At 40.9% G+C, this 18313-nt stretch overlaps 1 protein-coding gene across 1 annotated transcript in view; it reads left to right on the top strand.

The window, feature by feature from the left end:
* Positions 1–18313, top strand: part of CAPS2 (calcyphosine 2) — a 314122-nt gene that overhangs the window by 22892 nt on the left and 272917 nt on the right. Inside the window, exon 3 of the mRNA XM_053716776.1 lies at positions 13786–13831. Coding sequence (XP_053572751.1) covers positions 13786–13831 — 46 coding nt within the window. The remainder of the gene's footprint in view (positions 1–13785; positions 13832–18313) is intronic.

The following is an 18313-nucleotide window of genomic DNA, read 5'->3' on the forward strand; positions in this document are numbered from 1 at the left end:
TGGTATAGTGCGATTGTAATAAAATAATGAAATAAATCAAAGTAAGTTCACACTTTGCTGAATGGGCTTAATTATAATATTGTGGATGCACTGGAACAAATGTGTTATTAATATACTACATGTTTAGTATAGGGTGATTGCAGTATTAGAACTAAACACGTTCAGTAAAGTATAAACTTATAGTGGCTATGTTAAAAAAGCCTTCTATTTTAAAAAAAAACACAGTGCAAAGTATAAAAAAAATGCACTATTGTAAATTGACAAAGCTGCAGCTACTGTCTCCTATGGGATATGCTATACAAATGCAATGGTAAAGTAGCTGTCTATTTTCACATAGTGCAAAGTTTAAAAAACGTTTTGTAAAACGAAAAAGCCACAGCTACTGTCTTCTATGAGATATTGATATCCCGTATACTAAATCGGAGCACACCAGAAGTTAAAAACACGCATGTTTAAAGGGACAGTAAAGTCAAAATTAAATTTTCATGGTCTGGATCAGGGTTCTTCAAACAGCGGGCCGTGTGTGTTATAGGAGAGTATATGTGTTATATGAGATTGTGTGTTGTTTGAGAGTATGTGTGGTGTGTGAGAGTTCTGTATGAGCTTGTGTGGTGTGTATCTGCTATATGAGAGTGTGTGGTGTGCGTGTGTTGTATGAGTGTGTGGTGTATGAGAGTGTGTGTGATGTATGAGGGTATGTAGTGTGTTAGTTGTATGAGAGTGTGTGGTGTGTGTGTGTGTTGTATGAGAGTGTGTGGTGTGTTTGTTGTATGAGAGTGTGTGGTGTGTTTGTTGTATGAGAGTGTGTGGTGTGTGTGTTTTATGAGAGTGTGTGGTGTGTGTGTTTTATGAGAGTGTGTGGTGTGTGTGTTGTATGAGAGTGTGTGTGTGTTGTATGAGAGTGTGTGTGTGTTGTATGAGAGTGTGTGTGTGTTGTATGAGAGTGTGTGTGTGTTGTATGAGAGTGTGTGTGTGTTGTATGAGAGTGTGTGGTGTGTGTGTTGTATGAGAGTGTGTGGTGTGTGTGTTGTATGAGAGTGTGTGGTGTGTGTGTTGTATGAGAGTGTGTGGTGTGTGTGTTGTATGAGAGTGTGTGGTGTGTGTGTGTGTTGTATGAGAGTGTGTGGTGTGTGTGTTGTATGAGAGTGTGGTGTGTGTGTTGTATGAGAGTGTGGTGTGTGTGTTGTATGAGAGTGTGGTGTGTGTGTTATATGAGAGTGTGGTGTGTGTGTTATATTATAGTGTGTGTTGTATGTAGGGCTGCAACAACTAATCGGTAAGTTTGATCATAAAAATAGTTGTCAACAAATCTCATTATCAATTAGGTGGTCTGTGATTAGTTGGTCAGTTGCACAGCACCAGCTGCTTTAATCTGATGAACTACTGCAACTAAGAATGTGCAAACATATATATTTTTTTTTAAATCTTTTTTCTATCCGATTAATTGGACAATAATCATCTGATTAATCGGATAGAAAAAATTAAAATAAAATCAATTTTTTTGCCCAATACCATGTGCAGGAGTTCATTTGTTTGAAGCAGCTGGTGCTGTGACAACTATTTTTATGATTAATCTTACTGATTAGTTGTTGCAGCCCTAGTTGTATGAGAGTGTTTGTGGTGTGCTCGAGTGTGGTGTGTGTGTTTTGTATGCGCGTGTGGGGTGTGTGTGGTGTGTGTTATGAGTGTGTGTGTTGTATGAGAGTGTGTGGTGTGTGTTGTATGAGAGTGTGTGGTGCGCGTATGTGTTGTATGAGAGTGTGTGTGTGTTGTGGTGTGTGTGTTTGTTTTGTATGCGCTTGTGTGTTGTATGCGCGTGTGTGGTGTGTGTTATGAGAGTGTGTGGTGCGCGTGTGTGTTATATGAAAGTGTGTGTGTGTTGTATGAGAGTGTGTGGTGTGTGTGTTTGTTTTGTATGAGAGTGTGGTGTGTGTGCGTGTGTGTTGTATGCGCGTGTGTAGTGTGTGTTATATGAGATTGAGATTGTGTGTGTGTTGTATGAGAGTGTGGTGTGTGTGTGTGTTGTATGAGAGTGTGTGGTGTGTGTGTGTTGTATGAGAGTGTGTGGTGTGTGTGTTGCATGAGAGTGTGTGGTGTGTGTGTTGTATGAGAGTGTGGTGTGTGCGTGTGTGGTGTGTGTTATATGAGAGTGTGTGGTGTGTGTGTTGTATGAGAATGTGGTGTGTGTGTGTTGTATGCGCATGTGTGGTGTGTGTTATATGAGAGTGTGTGGTGTGTGTGTGCTATATGAGATGTGGTGTGTGTGTGTGTTGTATGAGAGTGTGTGGTGTGTGTGTGTGTGTTGTATGCGGGTGTGTGTTATATGAGAGTGTGTGTGTGTTGTATGAGAGTGTGGTGTGTGTTGGCTATATGAGATTGTGTGTGGTGTGCATGTGTTGTATGAGAGTGTGTGTGTTATTATCTGCTCTTTCTTGTGAGTCTCCTTTTCTGACTTTTCATCAGGATAAGGCAGTTTTGCGGACTTCTTTTCAATTTTTACCTAAGGTTGTGAATTCTGATAACATTAATAGAGAAATTGTTGTCCCTTCCTTGTGTCCTAATCCTAAGAATTCTTTGGAGAGATCCTTACATTCTTTGGATGTGGTAAGAGCTTTGAAATATTATGTGGAAGCTACTAAAGATTTCAGGAAGACTTCCAGTCTATTTGTTTTATTTTCTGGTCCTAGGAAAGGTCAGAAGGCTTCTGCTATTTCCTTGGCTTCTTGGTTGAAACTTTTGATTCATCAAGCTTATTTGGAGTCGGGTCAGGCCCCGCCTCAGAGAATTACAGCTCATTCTACCTACTTCGTGGGCCTTTAAGAATTAAGCTTCAGTTGATCAGATTTGCAAAGTGGCAACTTGGTCCTCTTTGTATACATTTACTAAATTCTACCATTTTGATGTATTTGCTTCTTCAGAAGCAGTTTTTGGTAGAAAAGTTCTTCAGGCAGCTGTTTCAGTTTGATTCTTCTGCTTTTGATTTGAGTTTTTTTCTTTCATTTATGAGAATAAACTTATTTTTTTGGGTTGTGGATTAATTTTTTAGCGGAAAATGGCTGTGTTTTTTTTTATCCCTCCTTCTCTAGTGACTCTTGCGTGGAGTTCCACATCTTGGGTATTTGCTATCCCATACGTCACTAGCTCATGGACTCTTGCCAATTACATGAAAGAAAACATAATTTATGTAAGAACTTACCTGATAAATTCATTTCTTTCATATTGGCAAGAGTCCATGAGGCCCACCCTTTTTATGGTGGTTTTGATTTTTTGTATAAAGCACAATTATTTCCAAATTTCTTTTGTTGATGCTTTCTACTCCTTTCTTTATCACCCCACTGCTTGGATATTCGTTAAACTGAATTGTAGTTGTGGTGAGGGGTGTATTTATAGGCATTTTGAGGTTTGGGAAACTTTGCCCCTCCTGGTAGGATTGTATATCCCATACGTCACTAGCTCATGGACTCTTGCCAATATGAAAGAAATGAATTTATCAGGTAAGTTCTTACATAAATTATGTTTTTTGTAACAAAAGAAGTTCCGCTTCACATTTTCGGTTCACATATGTATATTGTATTGCCATTCAATACTGTGTAAAGGAATAATTTATACTGCATCTTTGCTGCAGATGGCGATACTGCTTTTAACATTCCTTCAGTGGCAGAGAACCATTGTCTCCTACAGTGAAGTGTAGTAAAACACCTCCTGGTGAGACTGACTTCTAACAGTGATTTCATCTCATTAGAAACTGTAACCTCAATCCCAATGCGAATACCGTTATAACATATCCTTATTATGACAATGTTTACAACATCTGGCCCTTAAAGGGGCAGTAAACCTACACATAGTGCAGAATTATATAACATTATTTCTTCTACATGATACGAGTCCACGGATTTCATCCTTACTTGTGGGATATTAAACTCCTGCTAACGGGAAGTGGCAAAGAGCACCACAACAGAGCTGTATATATAGCTCCTCCCTTCCCTCCACCCCCAGTCATTCTCTTTGCCTGTGTTAGTACTAGGAAGAAGGTAAAGTGAGGTGTTAGTTTTAGATTCTTCAATCAAGCAGTTTCTTATTTTAAATGGTAACGGTGAGTACTATTTTTCTCAGGGAGATTTGGAGATGAAGATTTCTACCCTGAGGTGGATGATCTTAGCAGTTGTAACTAAGAACCACGTTGGTTCCCACAGAGTTCTGAAGGTAGTGCAAGAGAAATCTTCAGTGTGGAGAACGGTTTCATGCTACAAGCAGCATTGAGGTATGTTCAGTCTTTTACTTCTGAGAAGACTTGGTGTATCAGAATTGGCTGACATTTTTTCCCTGCAAGGGAAGGGGTAAGCAGTAGACCTGTACATAAAGGGTGTTACCGAAAATCCTGTGTTTATGGTTGTATTTGACATAGTACTGGGCTGGTAACTATAATCAATAGGACACTGGGAGAGGCAGCTTGACGTTTTTTATTTGATCACTTAACAAATAATCAGTATGGCTGCAGTGTTACAGTAAGGTTTTTAGGGGACCACATGGCTTACTTTGCAAACCGCTTCCCATGCGATTACACAGACTGATATGATCGACGTCCATGATGGGCGGGGCCTATTTTCGCACGCTCAGACGCACAGTGTACTTTGACTGAGTAGGCAGCAGGCATTAGCTCCATTGTCGAGTCATTTTGCAGTACCCTGGGGGCAGGTAGGCGCCACAGAGGTGCAGGGGTCATTTTTTTTCAATAAAATATTTTTTTGTGCTATAAAATGTCTTTTAGAGGTTAAATTCACCCTTTGCTCTTAGGGTGCAATCATTTTTGGCCCAATTGAATAGGTATATTTAATTGCATAGCGTTATTTAACCCCTTAATGACCACAGCACTTTTCCATTTTCTGTCCGTTTGGGACCAGGGCTATTTTCTCTTGTAAGGTGTATCCAGTCCACGGGTTCATCCATTACTTGTGGGATATTCTCCTTCCCAACAGGAAGTTGCAAAGAGGACACCCACAGCAGAGCTGTCTATATAGCTCCTCCCCTAACCCCCACCTCCAGTCATTCTCTTTGCAACTCTCGACAAGATAGGAAGTATAAAGAGATATGTGGTGACTTAGTGTAGTTTTACCTTCAATCAAGAGTTTATTATTTTTAAACGGTACCGGCGTCGTACTGTTTTACTCTCAGGCAGAAATTAGAAGAAGAGTTCTGCCTGGAGGTTGATGATCTTAGCGGTTTGTAACTAAGGTCCATTGCTGTTCTCACACATAACTGAAGAGTATGGGATAACTTCAGTTGGGGGAACGGTCTGCAGAATACCTGCTTTGAGGTATGTTCAGTACTTTTATTTCTAGAGAAAGGATAAGTTCTAGAAAATGCTGACAGAACCTTGTGTATTTGAGGTAAGCTAGATGCAGTGATTTTGCAACGACTGGGATCATGCTTACAAAATAGGGTAATACTCATGTTAATACTCATATTAATTAGTGACAAAACGTTAGTGACAAAACGTTAGTGACAAAACCTTTACATGTTTCATAAATGGGAAGTTTTTTTCTCTGAGGGTGATAAGTCTTTATTTGGGGCCTAGTTTCCACATGGCTAGTCAGATACTCCTAGGAGTATTTCCTTAAGGCCCCTCTGACATCGAGTACATGGTGGGAGGGGCCTATTTTCACGCCATAGTTGCACAGTTTTCTTTCAGACTGAGATATCCAGCTTCCCTAGAGGAGTCCTCTTACATCTGAGGACCACTATAGAGGGCTTATTTCTTCCCTAATCGCATTTGAGGGCAGGAAGGAGCCACAGCAGAGCTGTGGCAAGGCGCTTAACTGTCTTTTACCGGTGGTTGACGTTTTTTAAATCCGGTTTGGGGGCTAAGGGGTTAATCATCCATTTGCAAGTGGGTGCGATGTTGCTTTAGTCCCTTACACACACTGTAAAAATTTCAAAGACTTTACTACATTTTAACACTGTTTTGCAGTTTAAGTGCTAGTTTTTTCTCTTAAAGGCACAGTACCGTTTTTCTTTAATTGCTGTTTCACATTTATTAAAGTGTTTTCTAAGCTTGCTGGTGTCATTACTAGTCTGTTAAACATGTCTGACATAGAGGAAACGCCTTGTTCAATATGTTTAGAAGCCATTGTGGAACCCCCTCTTAGAATGTGTACCAAATGTACTGAAGTATCTATTAACTATAAGGACCATATTATGGCTTTTAAGGATTTATCACCAGAGAATTCTCAGACTGAAAAGAGGGAGGTTATGCCATCTAGCTCTCCCCATGTGTCAGTACCTATAACTCCCGCCCAAGTGACGCCAAGTATATCTAGCATGTCTAATTCTTTTACCTTACAGGACATGGCGGCAGTTATGAATTCTACCCTCACAGAGGTATTGTCCAAACTGCCAGGGTTACAAGGAAAGAGAGACAGCTCTAGGGCTAGAACAAATACAGAGCTTTCTGACGCTTTAATAGCTGTGTCCGATATACCCTCACTAGGCTCCGAAGCCGGTGCAAGGGAGTTTCTATCTGAGGGTGACATTTCAGATTCAGGGAAGGCTTTACTTCAGTCCGATTCTGACATGACAGCTTTTAAATTTAAGCTCGAACACCTCCGCTTATTGCTCAGTAAGGTTTTAGCGACTCTGGATGACTGTGACCCCATTGTAGTTCCAGAGAAATTGTGTAAAATGGACAAATACTTTGCAGTGCCTGTTTACACTGATGTTTTTCCAGTCCCTAAGAGGTTTTCGGAAATTATTACTAAGGAATGGGATAGACCAGGTGTGCCGTTCTCTCCCCCTCCTGCTTCTAAAAAGATGTTTCCCATAAATGTCGCAGACGGTCCCTAAGGTGGAGGGAGCTGTTTCTACCCTAGCTAAGCATACAACTATCCCTGTCGAGGACAGTTGTGCTTTCCTAGATCCTATGGATAAAAAATTGGAGGGTCTCCTTAAGAAAAAAATTTTTCATCAAGGTTTTATTCTCCAGCCTCTTGCATGCATTGCTCCAGTTACTGTTGCAGCGGCTTTTTGGTTCGAGTCTCTTGAGGAGGCTCTACAGGTGGAGACCCCGTTAGGTGATATCTTAGACAGGATTAAAGCTCTTAAGTTAGCTAATTCCTTTATTTCTGACGCCGTTTTTCATTTAACCAAGCTAACGGCTAAGAATTCAGGTTTTGCCATTCTGGCGCATAGGGCGCTATGGCTTAAGTCCTGGTCAGCAGACGTTACTTCAAAGTCTAAGCTGCTTAACATCCCCTTCAAAGGACAGACCCTATTCGGGCCTGGCCTTAAGGAGATCATCTCTGACATTACCGGAGGAAAAGGTCACGCCCTTCCTCAGGATAGGTCCAATAAATTAAGGACCAAACAGAATAATTTTCGTTCCTTTCGAAACTTCAAGAGTGGGGCAGCTTCAGCTTCCTCTAATGCAAAACAAGAGGGAAATTTCGCCCAGTCCAAACCAGTCTGGAGACCTAACCAGGCTTGGAACAAGGGGAAGCAGGCCAAAAAACCTGATGCTGCCTCTAAGACAGCATGAAGGAGTAGCCCCCTATCCGGGACCGGATCTAGTCGGGGGCAGACTTTCTCTCTTCGCCCAGGCTTGGGCAAGAGACGTCCAGGATCCCTGGGCACTAGAGATTGTTTCCCAGGGATATCTTCTGGAATTCAAGGGTTCATCTCCAAAGGGGAGATTTCATCTCTCACAACTATCTGCAAACCAGATAAATAGAGAGGCATTCTTACGTTGCGTTCAAGACCTACTGGTTATGGGAGTGATCCACCCAGTTCCAAGGGAGGAACAGGGTCAGGGTTTCTATTCAAACCTGTTTATAGTTCCCAAAAAAGAGGGAACTTTCAGACCAATCTTGGATCTCAAGATCCTAAACAAATTTCTCAGGGTCCCATCCTTCAAGATGGAGACAATCCGACCCATCCTCCCTAAGATCCAGGAGGGTCAATTTATGACTACCGTGGACTTAAAGGATGCTTATCTCCACATTCCGATTCACAGAGATCATCATCAGTTCCTCAGGTTTGCCTTCCTAGACAGGCATTACCAGTTTGTGGCTCTTCCCTTCGGGTTAGCCACGGCGCCAAGAATCTTTACGAAGGTTCTAGGGTCTCTTCTGGCGGTTCTAAGGCCGCGGGGCATATCGGTGGCTCCTTACCTAGACGACATTCTAATCCAGGCGTCGACTTTTCAAATCGCCAAGTCCCATACGGACATTGTTCTGGCCTTTCTGAGGTCTCACGGGTGGAAAGTTAACAGAGAAGAGTTCTCTCTCCTCTCACAAGAGTTTCCTTCCTAGGAACTCTGATAGATTCAGTAGAAATGAAATTTTTTCTGACAGAGGTCAGGATATCAAAGCTTCTAACTGCCGTGCTCTTCATTCCACTTCTCGGCCGTCAGTGGCTCAGTGTATGGAAATGATCGGCCTAATGGTAGCGGCAATGGACATAGTTCCGTTTGCCCGCCTACATCTCAGACCACTGCAACTTTGCATGCTCAATCAGTGGAATGGGGACTACACAGATTTGTCTCCTCTGTTAAATCTGGATCAAGAGACCAGGGATTCTCTTCTATGGTGGTTATCTCGGGTCCATCTGTCCAGGGGAATGAGTTTCCGCAGACCAGAGTGGACTATAGTGACGACAGATGCCAGCCTTCTGGGCTGGGGCGCAGTCTGGAATTCCCTGAAGGCTCAGGGTTTGTGGACTCAGGAGGAAGCCCTCCTTTCGATAAACATTCTGGAACTAAGAGCGATATTCAATGCTCTTCAAGCTTGGCCTCAACTAGCTGCGGTCAGATTCATCAGATTTCAGTCGGACAATATCACAACTGTAGCCTATATCAACCATCAGGGGGGAACAAGGAGTCCCCTGGCAATGATGGAGGTTTCCAAGATAATTCTATGGGCAGAGGTTCACTCTTGCCAGCTCTCAGCTATCCATATCCCAGGAGTAGAGAACTGGGAGGCGGACTTTCTAAGTCGGCAGACCTTTCATCCGGGGGAGTGGGAGCTCCATCCGGAGGTATTTGCCCAGCTGATTCAACTATGGGGCAAACCAGAACTGGATCTGATGGCGTCTCGTTAGAACGCCAAGCTTCCTTGTTACGGGTCCAGGTCAAGAGATCCCCAGGCAGCGCTGATAGATGCTCTAGCAGTGCCCTGGTCCTTCAGCCTGGCTTATGTGTTTCCAACATTTCCTCTCCTCCCTCGTCTGTTTGCCAAGATCAAGCAGGAGAGAGCTTCAGTGATTTTGATAGCACCTGCAAGGCCACGCAGTACTTGGTATGCAGATCTGGTGGACATGTCATCCTTTCCACCATGGACTCTGCCGCTGAGGCAGGACCTTCTACTCCAAGGTCCATTCAAACATCCAAATCTAATTTCTCTGCATCTGACTGCTTGGAGATTGAACGCTTGATTTTATCAAAACGTGGTTTCTCCGAGTAGGTCTCTAAAGCCTGTCACCAGGAAAATCTATCATAAGATATGGTGTAAATATCTTCTTTGGTGTGAATCCAAGGGTTACTCATGGAGTAAGGTCAGGATTCCTAGGATTTTATCTTTTCTCCAAGAAGGATTGGAAAAGGGATTATCAGCTAGTTCCTTAAAGGGACAGATTTCTGCTCTGTCTATTCTTTTGCACAAGCGTCTGGCAGATGTTCCAGACGTTCAGGCGTTTTGTCAGGCTTTAGTTAGAATCAAGCCTGTGTTTAAACCTGTTGCTCCGCCATGGAGTTTAAATTAGTTCTTAAAGTTCTTCAAGGGGTTCCGTTTGAACCTTTGCATTCCATAGATATCAAGCTTTTATCTTGGAAAGTTCTGTCCTTAGTAGCTATCTCTTCGGCTCGAAGAGTTTCAGAGTTATCTGCCTTACAGTGTGATTCCCCTTATCTGATCTTCCATGCAGATAAGGTAGTTTTGCGTACCAAACCTGGGTTTCTTCCTAAGGTAGTATCTAATAAGAATATCAATCAGGAAATTGTTGTTCCGTCACTGTGTCCTAATCCTTCTTCAAAGAAGGAACGTCTGTTACACAATCTTGATGTGGTTCGTGCTTTAAAGTTTTATTTACAAGCTACTAAAGATTTTCGTCAAACATCTGCATTGTTTGTTGTCTACTCTGGAAGGAGGAGAGGCCAAAAGGCTTCGGCTACTTCTCTTTCTTTTTGGCTGAGAAGCATAATCCGGTTAGCTTATGAGACTGCTGGCCAGCAGCCTCCTGAAAGAATTACAGCTCATTCTACTAGAGCGGTAGCTTCCACTTGGGCTTTTAAACATGAGGCCTCTGTTGAACAGATTTGTAAGGCGGCGACTTGGTCTTCGCTTCATACTTTTTCTAAATTCTACAAATTTGATACTTTTGCTTCCTCGGAGGCTATTTTTGGGAGAAAGGTCTTACAGGCAGTGGTGCCTTCCGTTTAAGTTCCTGCCTTGTCCCTCCCTTCACCCGTGTCCTAAAGCTTTGGTATTGGTACCCCACAAGTAATGGATGAACCCGTGGACTGGATACACCTTACAAGAGAAAACAAAATTTATGCTTACCTGATAAATTTCTTTCTCTTGTGGTGTATCCAGTCCACGGCCCGCCCTGTCACTTTAAGGCAGGTGTTTTTATTTTTAAAACTACAGTCACCACTGCACCCTATAGTTTCCCCTTTTTCTTACTTGTCTTCGGTTGAATGACTGGAGGTGGGGGTTAGGGGAGGAGCTATATGGACAGCTCTGCTGTGGGTGTCCTCTTTGCAACTTCCTGTTGGGAAGGAGAATATCCCACAAGTAATGGATGAACCCGTGGACTGGATACACCACAAGAGAAAGAAATTTATCAGGTAAGCATAAATTTTGTTTTTACATTTCTGCAGTGTTTGTATTTAGCTGTAATTTTCCTCTTACTCATTTACTGTACCCACACATATTATATACCGTTTTTCTCGCCATTAAATAGACTTTCTAAAGATACCATTATTTTCATCATATCTTATAATTTACTATAAAAAATTATAAAATATTAGGAAAAAATGGAAAAAAACACACTTTTTCTAACTTTGACCCCCAAAATCTGTTACATATCTACAACCACCAAAAAACACCCATGCTAAATAGTTTCTAAATTTTGTCCTGAGTTTAGAAATACCCAATGTTTACAAGATACCCTGCCCAGGCTCGCAAGCCTGTTACTCGTAAAATGTACCATAAGGTATGGCGTAAATACCTTTATTGGTGTGAATCGAAGGGCTACTCTTGGAGTAGGATCAGGATTCCTAGAATTTTGTCTTTTCTCCAGGAAGGCCTGCAGAAAGGGTTGTAAGTCAGTTCTCTGAAAGGTCAGATTTCTGCATGATCTATTCTTTTACATAAGCGTCTGGCGGATGTACCAGATGTTTAATCTTTTTGTCAGAATCAGGCCTGTGTTTAAACCAGTTGCTCCTCCTTGGAGCCTTAACCTAGTTCTTAGAGTTTTGCAGCAGGCTCCGTTTGACCCAATGCATTCCATAGATATTAAGCTGTTATCTTGGAAGGTTTTGTTTCTTTCTCGGCTTTGCAGTGCTTTTCGCCTTACCTTATTTTTCATGGGGATAAGGCGGTTCTTCATACTAAGTTGGGGTTTCTTCCTAAGGTGGTTTCAGATAGAAATATTAATCAGGAAATTGTTGTTCCTTCTCTCTGTCCTAATCCTCCTTCTCATAAGGAATGTCTGTTGCACAACTTGGATGTTGTGCATGCTCTAAAGTTTTACCTACAGGCTACTAAGGATTTTCCCCAGTCTTCTGCCCTGTTTGTTTGTTTCTCAGGAAAGCGTAAGAATCAGAAGGCTACTGAAGGTCTGCCTGTCTTGTTTTCCCTCCCTATTCATTCTGTGTCCTCTAGCTTGGGTATTGGTTCCCATTAGTAATTGGAATGACGTTGTGAACTCTCCATGTCTTAGGGAAGAAAATAAAATTTATGCTAACCTGATAAATTTCTTTCTTTCCGGACATAGAGAGTCCACGACCCCACCCTTAAGGTTAGACAGTAATTTTTTTTTTTCTAAACCTCAGGTGGCCCTCTACACCTTTGTGTGTTTTCCATTTCCCTTCGGATAAATGACTAGTGGTTATGGGTAAGGGAAGTGACACTTAACAGCTTTGCTGTGGTGCTCTTTGCCTCCTCCTGCTGGCCAGGAGTGAATATCCCACTAGTAATTGGAATGACGTCGTGAACTCTCCATGTCCGGAAAGAAAGAAATTTGTAAGCATAAATTTTATTATTTGTTTCAATTGATCGCCATTCTTAGCTGCTAGAGCCGCCCACGGCTAAAAAATTTTTTTTCCTAAGAGGGTGACATTTTCACCTCTTAGCCAATAGCCGTGCAGTAAATCTGGCTTGGCGCCCTTGGGAGCCGGATTTACCGCACGGCTATTGGCTAAGAGGTCAAAACGTCACCTCTTAGCTACATTTTTTTTTAGCCGTGGGCTGCTGTAGCAGCTAAGAACAGCGATCGATGGAAACAAATAAAGGAGCTTTCTACATGAAGTATCTTATACTTTATGAATGAAAGTCCCCTTTATTTGTTTCAATAATCAATCCTAGAGGTCAAAAAGAAGGAAAGGCCTAACAGGTTAATTTTTGTAAGTCAGTATTCTAAGTTGAGTAATAAGATAAATAGGATCATTTCTAAGCATTGGCACATTTTGAAAACATATAATCCTAATGTACCTGAATTTAAAGAGCCACCTATGCCTGCATTTAAGAAATAGGGGTAGAAATTCGAAAGACTTGTTGGTTCATGCTGACATTGGTCCATCTAGGACAATGGTTCAGAAGTATATTGGGGGTAAAAATCTGGGCTGCTTTCCTTGCCTTGGCTGTTCACACTGCAATAACATGATTAAGGGGTCTTTTTTCAGCCATTCTGGAACCGGGAAAAGATTTGAGATTAGGGGGCACTTTACATGTAACACAGATTTTGCTATATACTATATTAAATGTCCTTGTGGATTGGGGTATGTGGGTGAGACCACCCGTACAGTACGTGAAAGAATGACCCAACACAAGAGTAGCATTAGAACCGAAAAGTTAGATGCCCCAGTGGCCAACCATTTCTTGTCCGTAGGTCAGTTTGACTCAATTGAGGTTCCAGATATTAGAACAAGTGGGACATCTTAGGCGGGGGGGGCAATAGAGCTAAGAGACTAAAAATTAGGGAGGCCTATTGGATCAATAGACTAGATACCATGCATCCAAAAGGTATGAATAGAGAACTGGACTGGTCTCTATGTCTCTAGAATATATGATTCATTGATTGTCTTAAAAAGTTTTTAATATGTTCAATATGTTTGAAATGTTTTTCAGATTTGTTAGGAGCAATATGTGTTTAACCTGACTTTTCATATTCTGTTAGAAAAGAAGTTTTTTATATGACCACCAGATGGTGCTAACATTCAGTATGTCAAAGGTGTTTAAAGGAATGGGTGTGGTTTACAGGTATATTTAAGCTGCATGATCTCCATGTGTAACTATGCATGATTAAGGACTAAGTCCGAAACGTTGCTGTTTGTTGGTCTGGCTGTTCACTGTGCATACTGCACGAATAAATCTGTTGGAAACTACTGGTTGGTGCTGCTTCTTCTTTGTGACTTTATATTGTGTGGAGTACAGTGCAGTATTCCTGAAGCGTGCACACCTTGTTACTTTCAGGTGCTGGATTTTTGGTTTGTTGTGTAAAACACTAGGATTGACTTTCACTTTAATGTATTTATTCCTGATGAAATCTACTAATCAATACATGTCTGTGTTGTAGAGTGCCGTGCCTGGATTTGGGAAAGCTTGGAGACTCTGATGATGAGGTAAGAAAAATTAAAAAAATTTTATGAAATCATTTTGCAAAATATTTTAAATAATTTACAGTAGACTGGAGAACCAGCGAGTTTTCCAGCTGTTGGTCAATACATTCAGTGTGGATGTGTGTGTGTGTGTGCGTGTGTGTGCACACGCATGTAGGTCTGTCCTTTTGTGTGTGTGTGTTGGTTGTTTTTGTCTTATTAATCCAGTAAAACATCTTCAGGTAGGTTATTGAGGTCTCACTGGCTGAAGAATAATCTACCTTTCCATGTAAGTTTGAAGAATGAAGCAATATTTTATGGATAGTCAAAGATTAGTTGTAAGCATGTAGCGTTGTAGTACAATTCAATTTTGGGGAGACCTAACCGTCCTTTTCTGGTATGTCGGTACATTGCTGTTTTGTTTATTTGGTGGCTTTTCTTCCCAATACATATGAGTTCAGTGTTGATTGTGTGTTATTGAGGAAGGTGTGCGGTAAAGCAATCGGGACTGCCTGTAGTACGTATAAAAGTCTAGTGAGTATTGTTATTTTCAAAGATTTAATTCTACCTCACCACAAAATTGGTGCTCCTTCTAAATGTTATTTAAAAGCTGTCTATTTATTTCAATGGTCAGTGCTAGATTATATTAATGACAGTGTCCTATGACTGCTGCTGTATTTTCAATTTGGGGATTGAAGTTAGAATAGAAGCTTTAGCTTGTGGGTCAGCCTAAGGGGCCTATCTATCAAGCTCCGAATGGAGCTTGACGCCCCGTGTTTCTGGCAAGTCTTCAGACTCGCCAGAAACACAAGTTATGGAGCAGCGGTCATAAAGATCTGATGAGGCGGACAGGAATCGCCGGAATTCAACCTGATCGAGTACAATCAGGTTGATTGAGACCCCCCTGCTGGCGGCCGATTGGCCACGAGTCTGCAGGGGGCGGCGTTGCACCAGCAGCTCTTGTGAGCTGCTGGTGCAATGCTGAATACGGAGAGCGTATTGCTCTCCGCATTCAGCGATGTCTGTCGGACCTGATCCACACTGTCGGATCAGGTCCGACAGACATTTCATAAATAGGCCCCTATATGTTTGCAGTTGAGAAGGTCAAGGTTAGGGCTGGTGGTTATATTCAGTTGCAATCAGACATGGTTAAGTTAATCGCGATATAAGAAGGTTAATTGCAATTTAAGAGTCTGGGATAGTGGTGAATGGGGTTCATAGCATTTTGCAGCACAGTAAAGTCTAGGGTACATTGTGGGGAGGAGAAGAGTCAGATAGGGTTAAAGGGCTAGAGCACTAGCACCTATGCAGTATAGATATCAGTATTATAGTGAAGTCAGAAACTACTTAGTGGCTGGTCACAGTAATAAGCTATCAATTTTACATTTTATTAATAGCGGCTCCATCAAAGCAGGTCTCTTAGGAAAGTGTAAGGGGGCATTCATGAAAAATATAAACGGTTATAATAAAACATTATATTAGAATATAGGATGTCAGTATTAAACTTTATTGGTTTAGACATAGTGTACAATTGTAAAAACATAAAAATTGTGTCTTTTACTAAATGTAGCATTCTGATGTAAGCTTAGGAACACACACAAGTCTCAAGCACGTTGTGACAATGGTGCTATACTTATAGTTCTAAAGACACATGCATGATACTGAGTAGTTTCAGCAAACAATGCCAAGAGAGCAAGGTAAATGTGGAAATAGTAGTACAATTGTACATTCTGTCTGAATCATGTAAGTTTCATGTTTACTTTCACGTCCCTTTAAATGATCCCATTTCTTTTTCACATTATCATCAAGTAACTCTCAAGCTTCAGTTGCTAGGCTTTTTTTTTCAACAGAAATTGTCAGTTACAGATCTTTATTAAAATACTAAGCGTATCAGACATTAGTTTTGTCAACATCTTTCTCAATGGTATTTGATTAAGATGCTACAGGCACTAGCTCTCCCTTTGAACTTGCTTTCTGTGGACTTCTATAGGCATAAATCTGCTGACTAGAAAGGCTTTCTTCTTAGTATTAGTTACTTTGAATGCAAGGAGTTTTAGATCTAAGTTCTCTTTTTTGTAAAATTTACTTTGTTGCTCTTACTAATATTTGGTAGTTTTTTGTGTATATTGTTCCATTATTTTGCACTGATGTATTAAATACCACTAATTATATTGTTAAATTCTCCATACTTTATATGTTCTTACAATTTGTCCTTTTTTAATGTTACCTTTTAGGTAGAAATGTTGTCCACTCAAAATTGAATGGCAATAAAACCATATCGGATTTTGATAACATAAAATCTCACAACCCATTTTATGAAACTTTCATGATTCTGATGAAGCATGCAATTTTTTAAACTTTCGAATTTGCTTCCATTGTCAAAATGTGCAGTCTGTTTTTATATGCACTCTTTCTACGACACTGACTGCTACTGAGAGTGTGTAAGTGTTTACAGTATATACATATATGCATCTTTGATTGGCTGATGAAAGTCACATGATACAGAGTACAGGGAAAAGGAAGGAAACTTTTAAAATTGTTAGTAAATAATTTAACGGCTCATTTTATATCCAAAACAAATGTTAATTGCATTATATGTTATCCTTGTTAATTATGCAAGTCTGCTTTATATAATAGTTCTTTAACCCCTTAATGACCACAACACTTTTCCATTTTCTGTCCGTTTGGGACCAAGGCTATTTTTACATTTTTGAGGTGTTTGTGTTTAGCTGTATTTTTCCTCTTACTCATTTACTGTACCCACACATATTATATACCGTTTTTCTCGCCATTAAATGGACTTTCTAACGATACCATTATTTTCATCATATCTTATAATTTACTATAAAAAAATTATAAAATATGAGGAAAAAATGGAAAAAAACACACTTTCTCCAACATTGGTGTGTCCGGTCCACGGCGTCATCCATAACTTGTGGGAATATTCTCTTCCCCAACAGGAAATGGCAAAGAGCACAGCAAAAGCTGTCCATATAGTTCCTCCCAGGCTCCGCCCCCCCAGTCATTCTCTTTGCCACTCTGAACAAGTAGCATCTCCACGGAGATGGTGAAGAGTATGTGGTGTTTAGTTGTAGTTTTTTTATTCTTCTATCAAGAGTTTGTTATTTTAAAATAGTGCTGGTATGTACTATTTACTCTGAAACAGAAAGAGATGAAGAGTTCTGTTTAAAAGAGGAGTATGATTTTAGCAGCAGTAACTAAAATCGATTGCTGTTCCCACACAGGACTGTTGAGATGAGAGAACTTCAGTTGGGGGGAACAGTTTGCAGACTTTTCTGCTCAAGGTATGACTAGCCATTTTCTAACAAGACTGTGTAATGCTGGAAGGCTGTAATTTTTCCCTCATGGGGATCGGTAAGCCATTTTCTTAGACTTAGAAAGAATAAAGGGCTTATTATGGGCTATTAACTGGTGGACACTCTTAAGGGCTAAATCGATTGTTTATTTAAGTTATATTTGGAAAGTTTGAATTAATTTTCACACTTTTATTGTTTGGGGAACGTTTTTATTGCCAGGCACTAGTTTAGACACCTTCCCAGTCAGGAAGGGCCTTTCACTATAGTAGGCAGAGCCTCATTTTCGCGCCATTATTGCGCAGTTACTTTTGAGTACAGTGCATGCAGCTGCATGTGTGAGGGTCTGGTATCCACTGAAAACTTTCCTAGAAGGCTTGTATTGGTATCGTATACCCCCCTGGGTTTGGTAAAGTCGCAACAAAGGCTGTGGCTGGGACTGTAGTGGGGTTAAAATTGCAAACTGCTCCGGTTTCCACATTTTAAGGGTTAACAGCTTGAAAATTGGGGTGCAATACTTTGAATGCATTAAGACACTGTGGTGAAAATTTGGTAAAGATTGGATAATCCCTTCATAGTTTTTCACATATTCCGTAATAAAGTGTGCCCTGTTTAACATTTAAAGAGACAGTAACGGTTTTGTTTAAAAACGGTTTTTGTACTTTTTTAACCAGTTTAAGCCTGTTTAACATGTCTGTACCTTCAGATAGATCATGTTCTGTATGTATGGAAGCCAAGGTGGTTCCCCCTTCAAATATATGTGATAATTGTGCCATAGCGTCCAAACATAGTAAGGACAGTACTGTCACAAATAGTAAGGTGGCCCAGGATGATTCCTCAGATGAAGGAAGTAGAGATAGTTCTACATCATCTCCTTCTGTGTCTATACCAGTTATGCCCGCGCAGGCTAGCCCTAGTACTGCTAGCGCGCCAATGCTTGTTACTATGCAACAATTGACGGCAGTAATGGATAACTCCATAGCTAATATTTTATCCAAGATGCCAGCATTTCAGAAAGAGCCCGATTGCTCTGTTTTATACACTGTAGAGCAGGAGGGCGCTGATGATAATTTTTCTGTCATACCCTCACACCAATCTGAAGTGGCAGTGAGGGAGGGTTTGTCAGATGGAGAAATTTCTGATACAGGAAGAATTTCTCAGCAGGCAGAACCTGATGTTGTGATATTTAAAT

The sequence above is a fragment of the Bombina bombina genome, chromosome 6 (genome assembly GCF_027579735.1).
Source record: "Bombina bombina isolate aBomBom1 chromosome 6, aBomBom1.pri, whole genome shotgun sequence".
Lineage (NCBI taxonomy): Eukaryota > Metazoa > Chordata > Amphibia > Anura > Bombinatoridae > Bombina > Bombina bombina.